This window comes from Ursus arctos, unplaced genomic scaffold (assembly GCF_023065955.2).
Source record: "Ursus arctos isolate Adak ecotype North America unplaced genomic scaffold, UrsArc2.0 scaffold_5, whole genome shotgun sequence".
NCBI lineage: Eukaryota > Metazoa > Chordata > Mammalia > Carnivora > Ursidae > Ursus > Ursus arctos.
The window spans coordinates 26,793,489-26,807,862 of NW_026623067.1; the positions used below are offsets into that span (position 1 = coordinate 26,793,489).

A 14,374-nucleotide genomic window follows, 5' to 3' on the forward strand; every position below is an offset into this window, starting at 1 on the left:
ATAAACTGCTTCATGATTGCTTTTTTCCTTTTTTATTTTTTTAAGGTTTTTTTCTTTTTATTTATTTGAGAAAGATTGCATGTGCCCGTGAGAGAGCATGAGCTGGGGGTGGAAGGCAGAGGAAGAGGGAGAAGCAGACTCCCTGAGCAGGGAGCCTGATGCAGGGCTTGATCCCAGGACTCCGGGATCATGACCTGAGGTGAAGGCAGGCACTTAACCTACTGAGCCACTCAGGTACTCCTGATTTTATTTTCAAGATTTTATTTTCAAAGTCTACTTCTAGAAAGATATCTTACCACCTTGGTTTGGTACGTGGAAGTAGACAAAAGTGTTATTAACAGGATTTTCTTACATGCACAACTTTGATGAAAAAAAATGAGAATGTGAACCAAACTTTATGCAGTGGCTACTTTAGTAAGGGAAATTCAAATGGCTTTTTGCCACTTATAATACAAGCTAGTAGTATGTTTTATTATAGGTTTGAAAGGTAAATATGGGTCAGGACCAGCTATTATGGATTTTATTTTCCCAAAGAAAAGGAAGTCTCTGCCAAGATAGGGTAAAATATACACACTGCTTCCCTGTCATTTGGCAGCAGACATTTTTCCAGGCTTCCGATCTATACTCGGTTCACCCACTTTTAGAGCTAAGCTTTTTCCTAAGTTAAAATCATGGGTCCCAAAACTTAACAGTTGGATTTGTTTTCAAATCCATATAAGAGAGAGAAAGCAATGTTATTTTACCTTGTTTATCTTTTCCTTTTTGGTACAGAATCACAAGCAAATCTGGACAGACAGGCTGCAAAGTTGTCTCACCAGCCTTTAGCAGAGCCAAGACGAGGCCCAGTTATTACACCTTGCCATTTCTTTCTCCAAAGTTTGCATCTTTGGAGAATAAACTAAGTGACTTGGCTTATTAAGGCCTCTTACAAGTTAAAAATAGAGTATCTTTTAAAAAATACTCTGGTCTAAAAATAGTATGTATACTCCTATGTAATTTTAAAGCACACATCTGATCTGATTTTATGCTAAATAGTAAGTGGTTACTACAGAACTTTGCTAATGGTTTGTTGAGCAGCTGATTTGAAGATTTTGCCTATTGACAAACACACTTATGTGTCGGGTGAAACCAAGTTTACAGGAGACCCCTTTCCTTGTCTCTATCACATTAACTATGTGCTAGAGCCAGGGTTAACCAGAGAACTATCAGAGGGATCTCAAGATTTATTTTCTCCATTTAAATCAAATCCCATCCAAACTTGGTATTGTTACTAATCATAATGATTAAAAATATGCAAAACTTTGTGGAAAATGTTTGCTTTTCAGCCCCTTTGCTACTGCCTTTAGGTATCCTTCAATTCATTATTATGCACTTGCTGCTTGCATTATACTGCTCTGAAAAAATGCAGTGCTGACCTACATTTCTGACCATGGATCTGGCGTGACTTGAGAGCCACATGGGAAGTGTCTGCTGATTTCCACCCACAAAGTGTACCATACTTATGGCAGGCGCTCGGCTAGACGAGACCCCATCTCCCTCTCTTTTGGCAGGAAGTGCTCCTTCTGTTGCAGGAGGCTCCGTGAAGTCACCTTGCCAGGTCAAAAAAAAAGCTTGGCTGGCTTGACAACTGGTCATGCATTCTGTGGAGTGATGATAATTTTCTCTTCTCTATCACGGTTCCTTCCAGCCGCATAGCTGCCCACCTGATCCAACTTATCCAGAGCCTGTCCTTCCTCCAGGACCAGACTCTAATGTCATTTTTTAAAAGATAAAGTGAATTTTTGAGACCTGATATTTTTTCCTTGCTTCTTATTAACAGAGGACAGTATCCCTCTTAACAAAAATTTTGTGCTAGGAAACTCTACCTATCCATAAATCTCCTGGCAAAAGTTCCCCAGGTGGAATCAAAAAAACCTGATTGCAATAGCTCTGACTTCCCCAGATCTACAGAGGACTTTATTTATTAAATACATAACTTGCTTTTTTTGTGTGTGCAAGTAGTGACATTTTTATTTATTCCTTTCCAGTTTGATGCTTTTTTTAATAATAATATTTTTTTATTATATTATGTTAGTCACCATACAGTACATCCCTAGTTTTTGATGTAAAGTTCCATGATTCATTACTTTCATGTAACACCCAGTGCACCATGCAATACGTGCCCTCCTTACTACCCATCACCAGCCTATCCCATTCCCCCTCTCCCCTCCCCTCTGAAGCCCTCAGTTTGTTTCCCAGAGTCCATAGTCTCTCATGGTTCATTCCCCCTTTTGTTTACCCCCCCTTTCTTCCTTAACTTTCTAAATGAGGAGAAATTACTGCCACTCAGCTTTGAAAAGAGCAGAAGCATGGCTGAGATTAAATATTAATGTCACCATGAAAGCCACGGGAGTTAACATTGTTTGAAATATGCTGCAAAGTTTTCTCTTTGAATACATATATATGCATATATATAGCTTTAGCAAGCAAACCACTAGGTGTAAAACATGCTTCCTGTGCTAAGTTCATAATTTTATTTTGTTTTCGTTTTTGTTATTCTTTTGAACAGGTCATACTGCTGTTACTACTACCTGTTGCCAGAGTAATTCAGCTTCCTGCTTTTATACCCATAATGGGTTAATCACTAAAAAATACAGCAAATGCAAAAAACACTTTCAGTTTATAGATCACAAAGCCTGTCTGAATGGACTGTATATTTGTACATGGCATTACCTAATCTATCTTCTGCTCCCGCTCCCTGCTTGGTAGGTGCCAGGATGAGTGTCCCGTTGGCACGTACGGAGTTCGCTGTGCTGAGACCTGCCAGTGTATCAACGGAGGGAAATGTTATCACGTGAGTGGCTCATGCCTCTGCGAAGCAGGCTTTGCTGGTGAGCGCTGTGAGGCTCGCCTGTGTCCAGAAGGGCTCTACGGCATCAAATGTGACAAGCGGTGTCCCTGCCACCTCGACAACACTCACAGGTGAGGGTCAGCCACCCCTGGAAGGATGTGCCCTGTTAAAGTTTGAATGGCAGTGTCCACTGTTCGGAAGGATGGATTGCCAAAGAGATGCCCACCCTGAGAGCTTTCCTGCCTCTGGGTCATCCTGGGGAGGAACCACCAAGTACATGGACAGCTTCTTTCTTTAGTGGGTGACAGTCCAAGTTAGAAGCATTAAAATTGGTAGATGGCCATGGGTGGATATTAAATTCTATTCTCAATGAATGGCCATTGCCAAAAATTAAATTTGCTGGGGTTAGTAGAACATTGCCCTAAGAGAGGGATTCTGTGACATTCCCTTAGAAGCAAAGATGCAATGAGAGACATGAGTTAAGCCCAGTTTAGTATGTAAGAATATCACAAAAATGATTCTCACTGCAGCATCTTTGACTTGACAGCACATCTGTGTAGAAAGGAAGTGTACCGGTAGAAGTCTTATAAAAGTGTTTCACATGTGGCTGTCACATGTGAAATATGTTTTCAAAATTGATTACTCTGACATAAAACTCACAGGGGTCTTTTAGCTCAAAAATCTCTCGAAGAATTTAAGAACAGGAAACCATGGTTCCCACCCACCCTACGGTACCTTGTCTGCCCCTGAAAATACCTTTCCACCCCCTTTCTTCCTCTCCCTCCCCCAAGGACCAGATACCTATCACTTAGAATTCTGGACCTCATTTGCAGACTGCTGGAAAAGTTGGGTCTGACAAAAATGTAGTGCGTTGGATAGCAGTTTAAATGTTACAAGAATTGTTTAATTGCATTCAGCACAGCTGTTACTTAGTTCATGCTTCTGAAAGATAACTTGTGGCCCCTTCAAATCTCAAATCCACCAAAGTTAAATGTAAGCAGAAGCCTGTGGTTGGTCTCTTCTTTAAACCATTGTTAGGAACAAAAAAATAGATTTTGTACCATGAGGGGTGTGTGTGTGTGTGTGTGTGTGTGTGTGCGCGCGTGTGCGTGTGCACGTGCGCATGCTTGGAATACATTTTACTGGGACATAGCAAAGAAGTGCATTCTTACTGTATCTCAAACAACTTTGCAAGCTGCTTTAATCAACTTTGGTTTTCCTCATTGGAAAATATTGCCACTCTTTACATGACAAGGTTAAGTAAACATTTGGGGAGTGAAAATGAATCATCTCTGCAGGATTTTGTTTGATTTTCAACTCTCCGATGTTTAAGTTGCTGGCAGGATTAGGGACAAGTCATGAGTTTGACTATCTTTCCTGCTGTGTTTAAGACTTGTCCCAGCAAAAGATAAGCCTCATGTAGTGACAGCCAAGAACTCTTTAATAATCAGAGTGCTGTTTCATTGTATGCAGCCCGACATCAAATAGATTAATAAACCTATGCAAAGGAACTGTGTTATGAGAAGAACTAACTGGAGACGCAGAGAGAATGTTGGTTTTGTTGGAACTGGGTACCATGTTCATAGTGGCAAGGTCCCAGTGGACAGTTACTTGACTGGCATCAATACCATGATAATTTTGACATAGGTCACATGTACCTAAGCATGTATGCTTTACCAAAGAATTACGGGAAATTATTTGACAATCACATAGATCAAAGGAACACTAAAATCTGACTAATACTGTATGACAAATAATCAGATTAAAAACAGTTGACCTATGAAGTGTTTCCCTGAAAGCCAGTTCTAAAAATTAGCTTTTGCAATAAATAAATAAATAAATAAATAAATAAATAAATAAATAAATAAATAATTTTTTTACATTTAAAAATTAAAATTAGCTTTTGCAAATTTCTTTCAAAACCATTCAGTGTTGATATGACTCTGTATTGTTGAATTCACAATCAGAGCCATCTGCCTGATTCTTGTACCTTAAACTTCATTGTAAAATTACTGGAAAAACAAGATTCCTTTGAACCAAAAGGCATAGAATCTTTGTATTAATTGAAAATCTAGCTTGTTCATTTTACCATTTAATCAAACAAGTGGAGCTCGCTATTACATGATTCATGATGTGTATTTATTCTAAAAACTTTCATTTTAGCTACTGAGATAACTTATGCAAAGCAGACTGCAAGTTTATATTGTCTTTAAGTAAACATTGAGTTATATGAATGTACATATTGACAGACAGTGCAGCCACATATCGGGTTGGGGGTTTGTATCTGTTAGCTTCTGCGCGTTAAAAAAAAAAAAACACCGCAAACAGTGGTATAAAACAATGATTATTGATTAGTAGTTGGTTTTTTGCTTGACTCTCTGACTGGGCTCAGCTTGGTGGCTCTTCTCTTTTCCTCTCTGTATTCAGCTGGCAGATCAGCTAGCAGTAGACTGGTTCTAGAATTCCTCCTTCACTTGTCCAGCATTTGGCCCGTCGATGGTTTCCTACGCCACATGTCTGTAGCAGCTAGCACGTTAACCTGGGCTTCCTTGCATGATGACTCGCTTCCAAAAGCAGCAAGAGACAGAGCAAGTGCCAACATGCAAACATGTTTCAAACGGTTGGTTATGTAGTGTTTGCTGTTGTCCTTGTGGACAAAACAGGTCACACAACCAACTACGGTTTCAATACACTCCACCTCCCAATAGGAGGAGTTACCGAGATTTTGTAGCCATTTTTACTTTTGCAATTTATCGTAGGGTTGACATGAAGTTAAATAAATTTAGAAATTTTGTGTTTCCAATCATAGTACTATTATAGAGCCTGAAGACACTTACCGTGACCTGTACTTTTCAGCCAAAAACTAAGTTTTATGGTGGAAATGGTTTTGAACAGCAAAACAGAATTCGAGATTTATTAAGATTCCACATGGGAGATGTATATTAGCTCTTGTAATAAGGACATTTAATAGCTGTGGGCAATCAGCATGTGCCTATTTGCAAATGCCATGTAATTGTCATTACATTTGAGCATTAATAACACCTAAGGAAATGAATAAAAGGAAGTTCAATGACTCATTGTATTTTAGCCAATATTGTATTGGACTCTTATGATAATTTAACTCTTAAATTGAAAAATTTACTAGAATGTTTATATCTAGTTATATATGCGTATGAAGTGATAGGTATTCCTATGTGTGTATCATCCTATTTTCATATACAGAAAGCAATCTGTTCTCTAGAAAGAAAATGTGTAGGAGTGTATTACCCTTCACCCTCCAATCTACTGCTTCTAACATCAACACGTAAATCTCATTACCAATTAAGCTGCCTGCATGAGAACCCATCAAATGCCTCCAAAGTGCTCTGGCTTCCTATATCTAATTACAAATTGCAGAATACTAATTTTGGTGTCAATCAATCTGAGAACCAGTGTGTTGCACTAATACTCACTGGGGGGTACTGAATATCAATTTCTGTGTCTGCCTGTAGCTCAGTCAATTCCCTGTGCCCGGGTTGTCTATTTTGTTTAACATTTGTGTCTACACCAGGAATATGATTTTCTACTTTTTAATGTAAAGTAATATTTTCTACTAAAAGATGTCCTTTTTAAAATAGTATGTCAAAGTAAGTCAAACTACTTTAACCAATCCACACAAAATATTTCTTCTCCCTTTCTCAAATGTAGGACTTTCTGAAATAAATTTAAATTTGTCTCTGCTTTTGTACAATACAGGCTTTTATTGGTCCTGCTATAACCCATTGATCGGTGCTAAACACTAAATTTTAGCCATTCTTTTTCATATCTAGCCCTCCTAGAAAGCTGCAACCAAGCTTCCTTTTTCTTTGGTGTAAAAAACAAATAAATCTAGGTTCAGGTTTGATTCTGCTAGTACCTGTGTTGGGCTTTGAATTAATTACTTTTTCTAGGTCGGTTTTGCCTGATTTATAAAGTGGGATTGATACCCAACACTTAGAATGGCTTGTGAGGATTAGACGAAATAAGGGGCGCGGATTCCTGAGCATGACGTTAAGCCATGCTCAGTGCTCGGTAACTGCTAGCTGCTAGCCTGTGCGTTGACTTAGAGTATCACCAGAAACGTCATGTGGGTATTCCCGGCAATTCAGAGTGGGTCCCTTCCAGCCACAACTTTGACATTTTAGAAACGAATTCTAGGGCAAATCTTGCCTTTCTGTGCAGATGTACAGATTATCATTCAGTGCCGCTGGATTAATCAGAGACATGGGGGGAAGCAGATCCATGTGGGAAAGCAAGACTTCAGAGTCAGATCCCCTTGTCCATCAACTGCTGTTTTCCCTAACTCACTCAGTGTTTGCTGTGCGCCCACTCTGGGCCGGGGGCAGGTCACGAAACATGCCCAATTCTTGCCTTCACAGAGCTTGAGGTTTAGAGGGGAAGGAAGACATGGGTAAAATGAAGAGGCCCAGACAAAGAATGGGGAAACAGTATGCTAGGCAAATGGAATAGCCCGTGTGATGCCTTCATATTGGCAACACTCAGTGCCTTTCCCAACAAAAAGAAATCCATTGTAGTTGAGCATGGTAATAAAGAGAGACTGATTGACTAGAGAAGAGGTTGGGAAGTGGGCAGTGGCCAGGTAACAATGGCCTGTGGGCTGCATGTAGGGTGACTTTATGTCTAGGGTCACAGGGACTGTTTGGATTAGGACCTGTTGTCCTAATAACTCCCTCTTCACTCTTTAAAATGTCCTGGTTCAGACAATAAAGAACACAGTCACTGTAGCTATATTAGCACAGATTTTATCCTAAGTGTAGTGGGGAGTTTTTGAAGAGTTTTAATGAGAATGATAGGATAACATCTACTTTTTAGATGACAAGGCATAAGTGAGTGCAGAGTTTGCAAGACGGAAGGCTCTCCTGGTTTTCTGAATTAGATGGCCTTGGCATCGGCTAGTGTGGTGACGGGGAGGATGGAGAGATGGGGGTGCAGGCAGGATATTTCGGAGGCAGGCTGTTAGGTCCCAGTGATGAAGTGGAGATGAGAAATGAGGGAGGAGTTCCCAGGAATAACTCTTGAGTTTTCTGGTTTAAACAGCTGAGTGGCTGGTGGTGCCACTGCTCCAGGGGTGGTGATTGAGAGTAAACACTGAGGAGCAATGGACGGGAAGAACTAAGACTCGGTATTTGACATGCCTAAGTTTGAGATGAAGGTGCCCGGTGTTTGCTTAAGGATAGGGAACAGATGAGTAGATCTGAGTAGGTCTAAGGAGATCCAAGACTCAAACCCTTGCCTTTCAAATCCAAACCTTCCTCTTTTTTTTTTAGTATTTTATTTATTTATTTGAGAAAGAAAGAGAGAGCATGAGAGAGTGAGCATGAGCAGGGGGAGCAGCAGACAGAGGGAGAGGGAGAAGCAGGCTCCCTGCTGAACAGGAAGCCCAACATGGGGCTCGATCCCAGGACCTGGAATCATGACCTGAGCCAATGAGAGATGCTTCACCGACTGAGCCACCCAGGTGCCCCTCAAATCCAAACCTTCTATACCCAAGAAACCATGTTCAATATAGAGTGGTACTTGGGTATTTCTTCATAGCACGTTCCCTGAGTAATACTTGTGATGGATGCCTAGACCTTTGCTTGTAGGCGCTTAGTTGTAGCAGAGAGCAAACCGTGCCCCCCACAGGCGTGTGGCTGAGACCCACCCTTGACAGACTCGGACATCAGGCCGGAGAGGTTGTATGTTTTCACTAAGGTACCCAGGTAGTGGGAGAGTGAAAATCGATGGACTGTCTCTGGATGAGAGTCACTTACCAAACGTCTGGACGAGACAGTGGATTCTGTTGTGGGCTGTAGTTACTGGGAGGGGTTTATCTCCACCGGGGGAGGAAGACAGTCTTTAACAACCTTCCGATTGTGAGCAGAGCTAGTTCGACTGTTGAAATGTTCCTGTGGTGAGAAGCACATGTGTTTTGCGTGCCACAGAGTGCCCTATTGTGTCAGCCTCACTCACGCATGCCTCTCAGTGCAGCTGATGTGTCCATTTGCTCCGGAGTGACAGCTGGCTGCCTGGGCTGTCTGTGCAGCTGCTGCTTCAGGTAGAGAGAGACAGCTGCTCCACCACCAGGTATGGAGAATCAAGATTGGAAACAGGCAAGGAAGGTCGCTGCTTTCGGAGTTCTTTGGACAGAACCCTGGTTAACTGATCTGGTACTGGTACTGTGCATTGGACGGAGTCGTTCTTTAACCCTTCCCATCTAGGTCACCTGTTACTGAATTCGTGCTTTCAACTTATGAAGATTATCATGAGTTTCAGACAAAAGGAAGCGGTTGTAATAGTCTTCCGGTTTGAACATGATGCTGATTTCACGCCACATTTCTGTGGTACCAGTCGGGTTTCAGCCAATTAATTAAATCATAGCAAGCCTGGGAATGAAGTTTAAATTATTGTGCATGGAATTACCCACCCATTCACTGCTCATGGCTGAAGCAACATTTGCATGGGCCCTGGGTGTCATGTTCACCCGGGAGTGACTTTCTCCTTTCATCTGTGTCTCTCAGCTGTCACCCCATGTCTGGAGAGTGTGCCTGCAAGCGGGGCTGGTCAGGACTCTACTGTAACGAGACATGTTCTCCTGGATTCTTCGGGGAAGCTTGCCAACAGATCTGCAGCTGCCAGAATGGGGCTGACTGTGACAGTGTGACTGGGAAGTGCACCTGTGCCCCAGGATTCAAAGTGAGTGGCTCTGGAGGAAGGAGCCGCCGGGTACGATGTGGAGCATACTGACACCACGCACCATATAGGACCTTTCCTGCAGTACAGGGAATGTGCTAAGATCTGTCACATCATTAACAAGAAAGAGAATGAGAAGTACTAATAAGAAACATAAGTAATTACCTTAGAACGATGACTGGAAAGCTGGTAAAACGACAAATGTAGCCTTCTTATTAATTATGTAACTAATATATGTCATAGAATATGATATAATTGTTCCTTGCATAATTACTTTTTCCTTACATAATTATTCTACTACATTCTATAGGCAACAAAGAAATTACTTTTCCAAGTAATTATTATTAACAGGTTTTGTCTTAACTCCACGCAATTTGAAGGCACGTAATGTACCGAGTTAGCACTTATTACATATTTACATGTGATGGTTAGCAGTATGGACGTTTTTCAGTGCTTTTGAGAAGCTAGACCTTGCAAATATGCCTGTGCACCAACCAAGCAGAATTTTGCCTAGTTTCTTGAATTTCTTAGCTACAGATTAGGAATCCTTGTTTTAGAGGAAAATGGTTGGTTTTGATTATTTTCTCTCCTTTGAAAGAGTACTGTATTAACTGATGGAGATGTTGATAATTATTCCAGAATGTGTAATGTGGAATGAGTAGGTGATAAAGACTCAGACTTGAGGGGATCTTTACAGGTTTTTCTGACCTATGTCACTAGTCTTTGGTGGAGCCCTTGATTTAGCCTGTGTTAAGTATCTTCTGTTTTTATTTTTATTTATTTTTAAAGATTTTACTTACTTATTTGAGAGAGAGAGAGAAAGAGAGAGAGAGAGAGAGCATGAGTGGGGGCGGGGAGGGAGCCCGCTGATCAGGGAGCCCAAGGCTCCCTGGGGTTGATCTCAGGACCCTGAGATCATGACCTGAACCAAAGGCAGATGCTTAACCACCCAGGCACCCCAAGTCTCCTCTAGTCTTAAAGCAGATGACCTCCAGTCATCCTTGACAGCCCTCTTCTGTGTTTTAGGCTTATTGTCAGATACTAAATTGAATCGTGCTATAGGCAGAGTGTGTGTTCTGTTGCTTTGCTGCACCCACTAATCATATTACATATTATACAATGAAGGCTAGAAACATTGCAATTTTATGTATAGTTGATATTTATGTTTATTTATTTATTGACTGTAATTGATAGTTTATTGTTCCATATCTGCTTGGTCTGAGCAAGGACAAAAGGTTTTTTTTGTGTTTGCTAGGAAGGGAAGCTCATGAAGGCAGCAGGCTTTTTTGAGTCCCATTTAATACAGTATCCTAAACAGGCAAGCTAGCATTGCCCTTGAATGTTCAAAATTTGTATACTGGGGACATTTAGCAACTTTAGAAAATACAAGTGTTAAAATTAGGGAGTATAATTAGCATTGCCACGATGTATTTACGTTTATTTGTGTTGGCTTTATTTCGTTCAGTAAAATTGCATGCATTTTCCTATTCGTGCCTGTCTAGGGAATTGACTGCTCTATCCCATGCCCACTGGGAACCTATGGAATAAACTGCTCCTCTCTCTGTGGCTGTAAGAACGATGCTGTCTGCTCACCTGTAGATGGGTCTTGTACTTGCAAGGCAGGTAAGTGGGTGAATGAGTCTTTTATCTGATCTTCATCCTGTTACCTCCTAAAGTCACAGGGAAGAAACCTTGACGGGTTCTAGCTCCATCGGTGCCCATGTTCAGCGACTAAGCTCAGCCAGCCCCACGTCCAGGGTGGCCTTTCCTGCTTTTGAGAGCGAAGGAGAAATGGTCTCATGTAGATCTCCAAAGTTGCTGCTGGCTCCTAAAGTCTGGAAGTCTCTGGGCTTTGGGTAAAAGTGAGCAAGCAGACATATATCCGTGCCCCTAAACTGCCCTGAAGTCGCAAAAAGAAATGCAGCCAAGCGCTGATTTTACGTGAAGGCCAAAATGTGTCCATCTATAGTTGTTGCAACAGGCAGGGTCCTGGATACTCACTGTTCATGGTTAATTGGGTTTGCTTTAAAGATGGGGTTTCTCTTTCAAATGCAAACCTTCCTTTACCCTCCCATATAAATATTTCATTTTCCTACCCGGAGCCACACTGAACGCTCTGCATGGCGTATCACTGCACGGTAGAGGTGCCCCTGCTCTGTATCTTCTCCCAGTAGCCCAGCAGTGCCTCTTGCTCCTGGCATCCTTGACCAATTAGGTGACACAGATGGATTCTGGGTACTTTGGTCATTGCTGACAGAGGCTGCACTTGGCAGCACCATTGCTCTCCCTGCTGGGGCTGCGGACCCTGCTGTGCACCTTCAAAATGTTTCTGAAGAGGTTCGGGAAAACCCTGTGCTGCTGTTGTTTCCTCCATGCTCTGGCGTTCTTGTCGCGGCAGGCTGGCACGGGGTGGACTGCTCCATCAGCTGTCCCAGTGGCACTTGGGGCTTTAGCTGTAACCTGACCTGCCAGTGCCACAACGGGGGAGCCTGCAACACGCAAGATGGGACCTGCACGTGCGCACCTGGATGGCGTGGGGAGAAGTGTGAAGTCCCCTGCCAGGTACGATTGAGCCGGTGCCCCAGCTGTGAAGACATGGGGGACACTCTGAGAGCAAAGTGTCCACTCACCCTGCAGTGTCCCTGGGGTCAGGCATGCAAGTGTGAACGCAAGGAAACTATTAGAAGAATTGAGGTCTTCGAAGTCAAATCGGACATAAGATCAGAAAAGGGATAGATATGGTAACTGGTTAGGTAGCTCTGTGAGAACCACTCCCTTCTTTTCCTTCATCTCTGCCCGTGTTCCCACCACCACCCTTCCTGTTGTCTCCATTCCTATACACCCATCTCTCCGTGGCAGCCAGTCAACAGCATTTGTCAAACACCCAGCGTCTGCCTGTCAACTCTCCAAATATTGTGTCTCCATTGTCATGGAAATCCTCCCGTCTCTGGGGTGGAAAGTGGCGGAGGATTGAAAGGGGGTGGTGACCGGTGTAGCGGAAATGCTCATCGAGGTGGTGAAAGGTTTAGAAACAGTTGTCTGTTAAACACAAGTATGTCCCGAGTCACAAGAATCTCCAAAGATTTCCCTCGCTCAATGCTGGCTCCATTTCCCTGACCTACTTTGGCAGTAGTCAGCATTATAAATCCCATACCGCGTCTACTGCAGGCAGACAGAGGCTGCAAATGGGACACACGTTCTCTAATAACGTGCTGATTTCACTTTCTTCCTCTGAAGCCCTTGGCCCGTTTCTTGCCCTCTTTTTCATGACTTTCTTCCCATCTCATTTCTTTCGTCCTGAGCCATTAAGCATTCTCTCAGTGATGTGTATTCTCTGCCTCCAGGAGAAAAGGCAAGATGACACTGTGACCCCTGAACTGGGCCCCTTGTGGTGGGAGCAGTTTTTCCCCTGAGCTTCCACCTCATCAAGTACAACCCATTTCCCAACTAGGGAGGATCCCACCCTAGGCTATTCCATGCCCTCTAAACCCCTAGGACAGAGTTCAGTTAGCTTTGCTGCCCCTCATCCACCAGTGAACAAATTATCAGTGCTCTGAGATGGGCTTGAAGAGCACCTTTCACTCCCAGTCTGATGGTAGATGAAGCAAAACCCCTGGCACAATCTCACCCGTGTGTGTGTGTGTGTGTGTGTGTGTGTGTGTGTGTATTAAATGCACTAGAAAATTCAGTGAAATCCGATGATGGTTTAAGTGGCCCATATGGTGGCAAAGCCCCAGCAAACATTGGTGGGGCCTTATTTTGTTTGTTTGTTTGTTTGTTTTAGTAAGTTCTAGTCAAACGATGATGCTTTCAGACACCCACAACCTGTTTTATGCTGGTTCTCAGTTTCCTTGCCCTTGGTAACTGCGCACCCCCTGAAGGTTTCTAGTGTGCTCCCTCAGTTCATCAGGACCTGGCATGAAAAAGCAGGGTTACTAAGTGCAGAGCTTTCCATCCCCCTCCCGCAAACTAAATGATCACATCCACAAAGGGGCTCGTCTCTGCTGATGCACACGTGAAAACAGTAAGCGCTAGAAACAGACCAGGGAGGAGTGTGTGCCAAGTACACCAGCCTTCCTTAGGATCTCGAAGCAGAACACTCATGTCATTGAGACTTCTTCATGGAAAGGAGGATATTGATTGGGAAAAGCAACAGAAAATTTCACTTCTCCTAATGGTTCTTTGCATAGCGTTGGCCGTTTACAGAAATGAACTTCATTCAATTAGCGCTATGATTTTCTTTTAATTTTAGAGCTGCTTAATGTGAGTTAGGGTCCTCCCTTTCCACGAATGAGTAGCATGCCTTGTAAGGAACACCGAACTACTTTATAAAAATCTTTAGGAGCAAAATTCTTTATGAGTGGTGGCTTATGATAAGATACAAAAGATTCTCCTAATTAACGAGCATGTTTACATATATTTGCATATGTGCATATCTGTTGGTTTCACCATTCATAGGACCGACCATTATGTTAGACATCAACTACAGTCTGAGTGATTTTAAACCACCACCGCCTGCATTTGGGGGACTGAGCAGACATGGGAAGAGGGGATTATAATGTGTGTTGCTGAAAGGTGTTTGGGAGAGGAGGGTCCTGGATCTGAGGTGGCTGACTGAGGTCTCTGTCCTCTCTAACTGTGGATCTCCATGAGCTCATCACTGTCTTCCGTGCAGGATGGCACGTATGGGCTGAACTGTGCGGAGCGCTGTGACTGTAGCCATGCGGATGGCTGTCACCCCACGACGGGCCACTGCCGCTGCCTCCCCGGATGGTCAGGTGAGCCAGGGACCACTACGTGAAATGGGAAATCCGCCAACTCACATCTAGCGCC

General features: G+C 42.9%; 1 protein-coding gene across 5 annotated transcripts in view; it reads left to right on the forward strand.

The window, feature by feature from the left end:
- The window catches only part of MEGF10 (multiple EGF like domains 10), a 343,436-nt gene that overhangs the window by 291,123 nt on the left and 37,939 nt on the right, over positions 1–14,374 (forward strand). For all 5 annotated transcript variants that reach the window (XM_048221243.2, XM_044387359.3, XM_044387360.3 and 2 more), the window contains 5 exons: positions 2,749–2,961; positions 9,370–9,544; positions 11,044–11,164; positions 11,940–12,103; positions 14,217–14,319. In XM_048221243.2, coding sequence (XP_048077200.2) covers positions 2,749–2,961; positions 9,370–9,544; positions 11,044–11,164; positions 11,940–12,103; positions 14,217–14,319 — 776 coding nt within the window. The remainder of the gene's footprint in view (positions 1–2,748; positions 2,962–9,369; positions 9,545–11,043; positions 11,165–11,939; positions 12,104–14,216; positions 14,320–14,374) is intronic.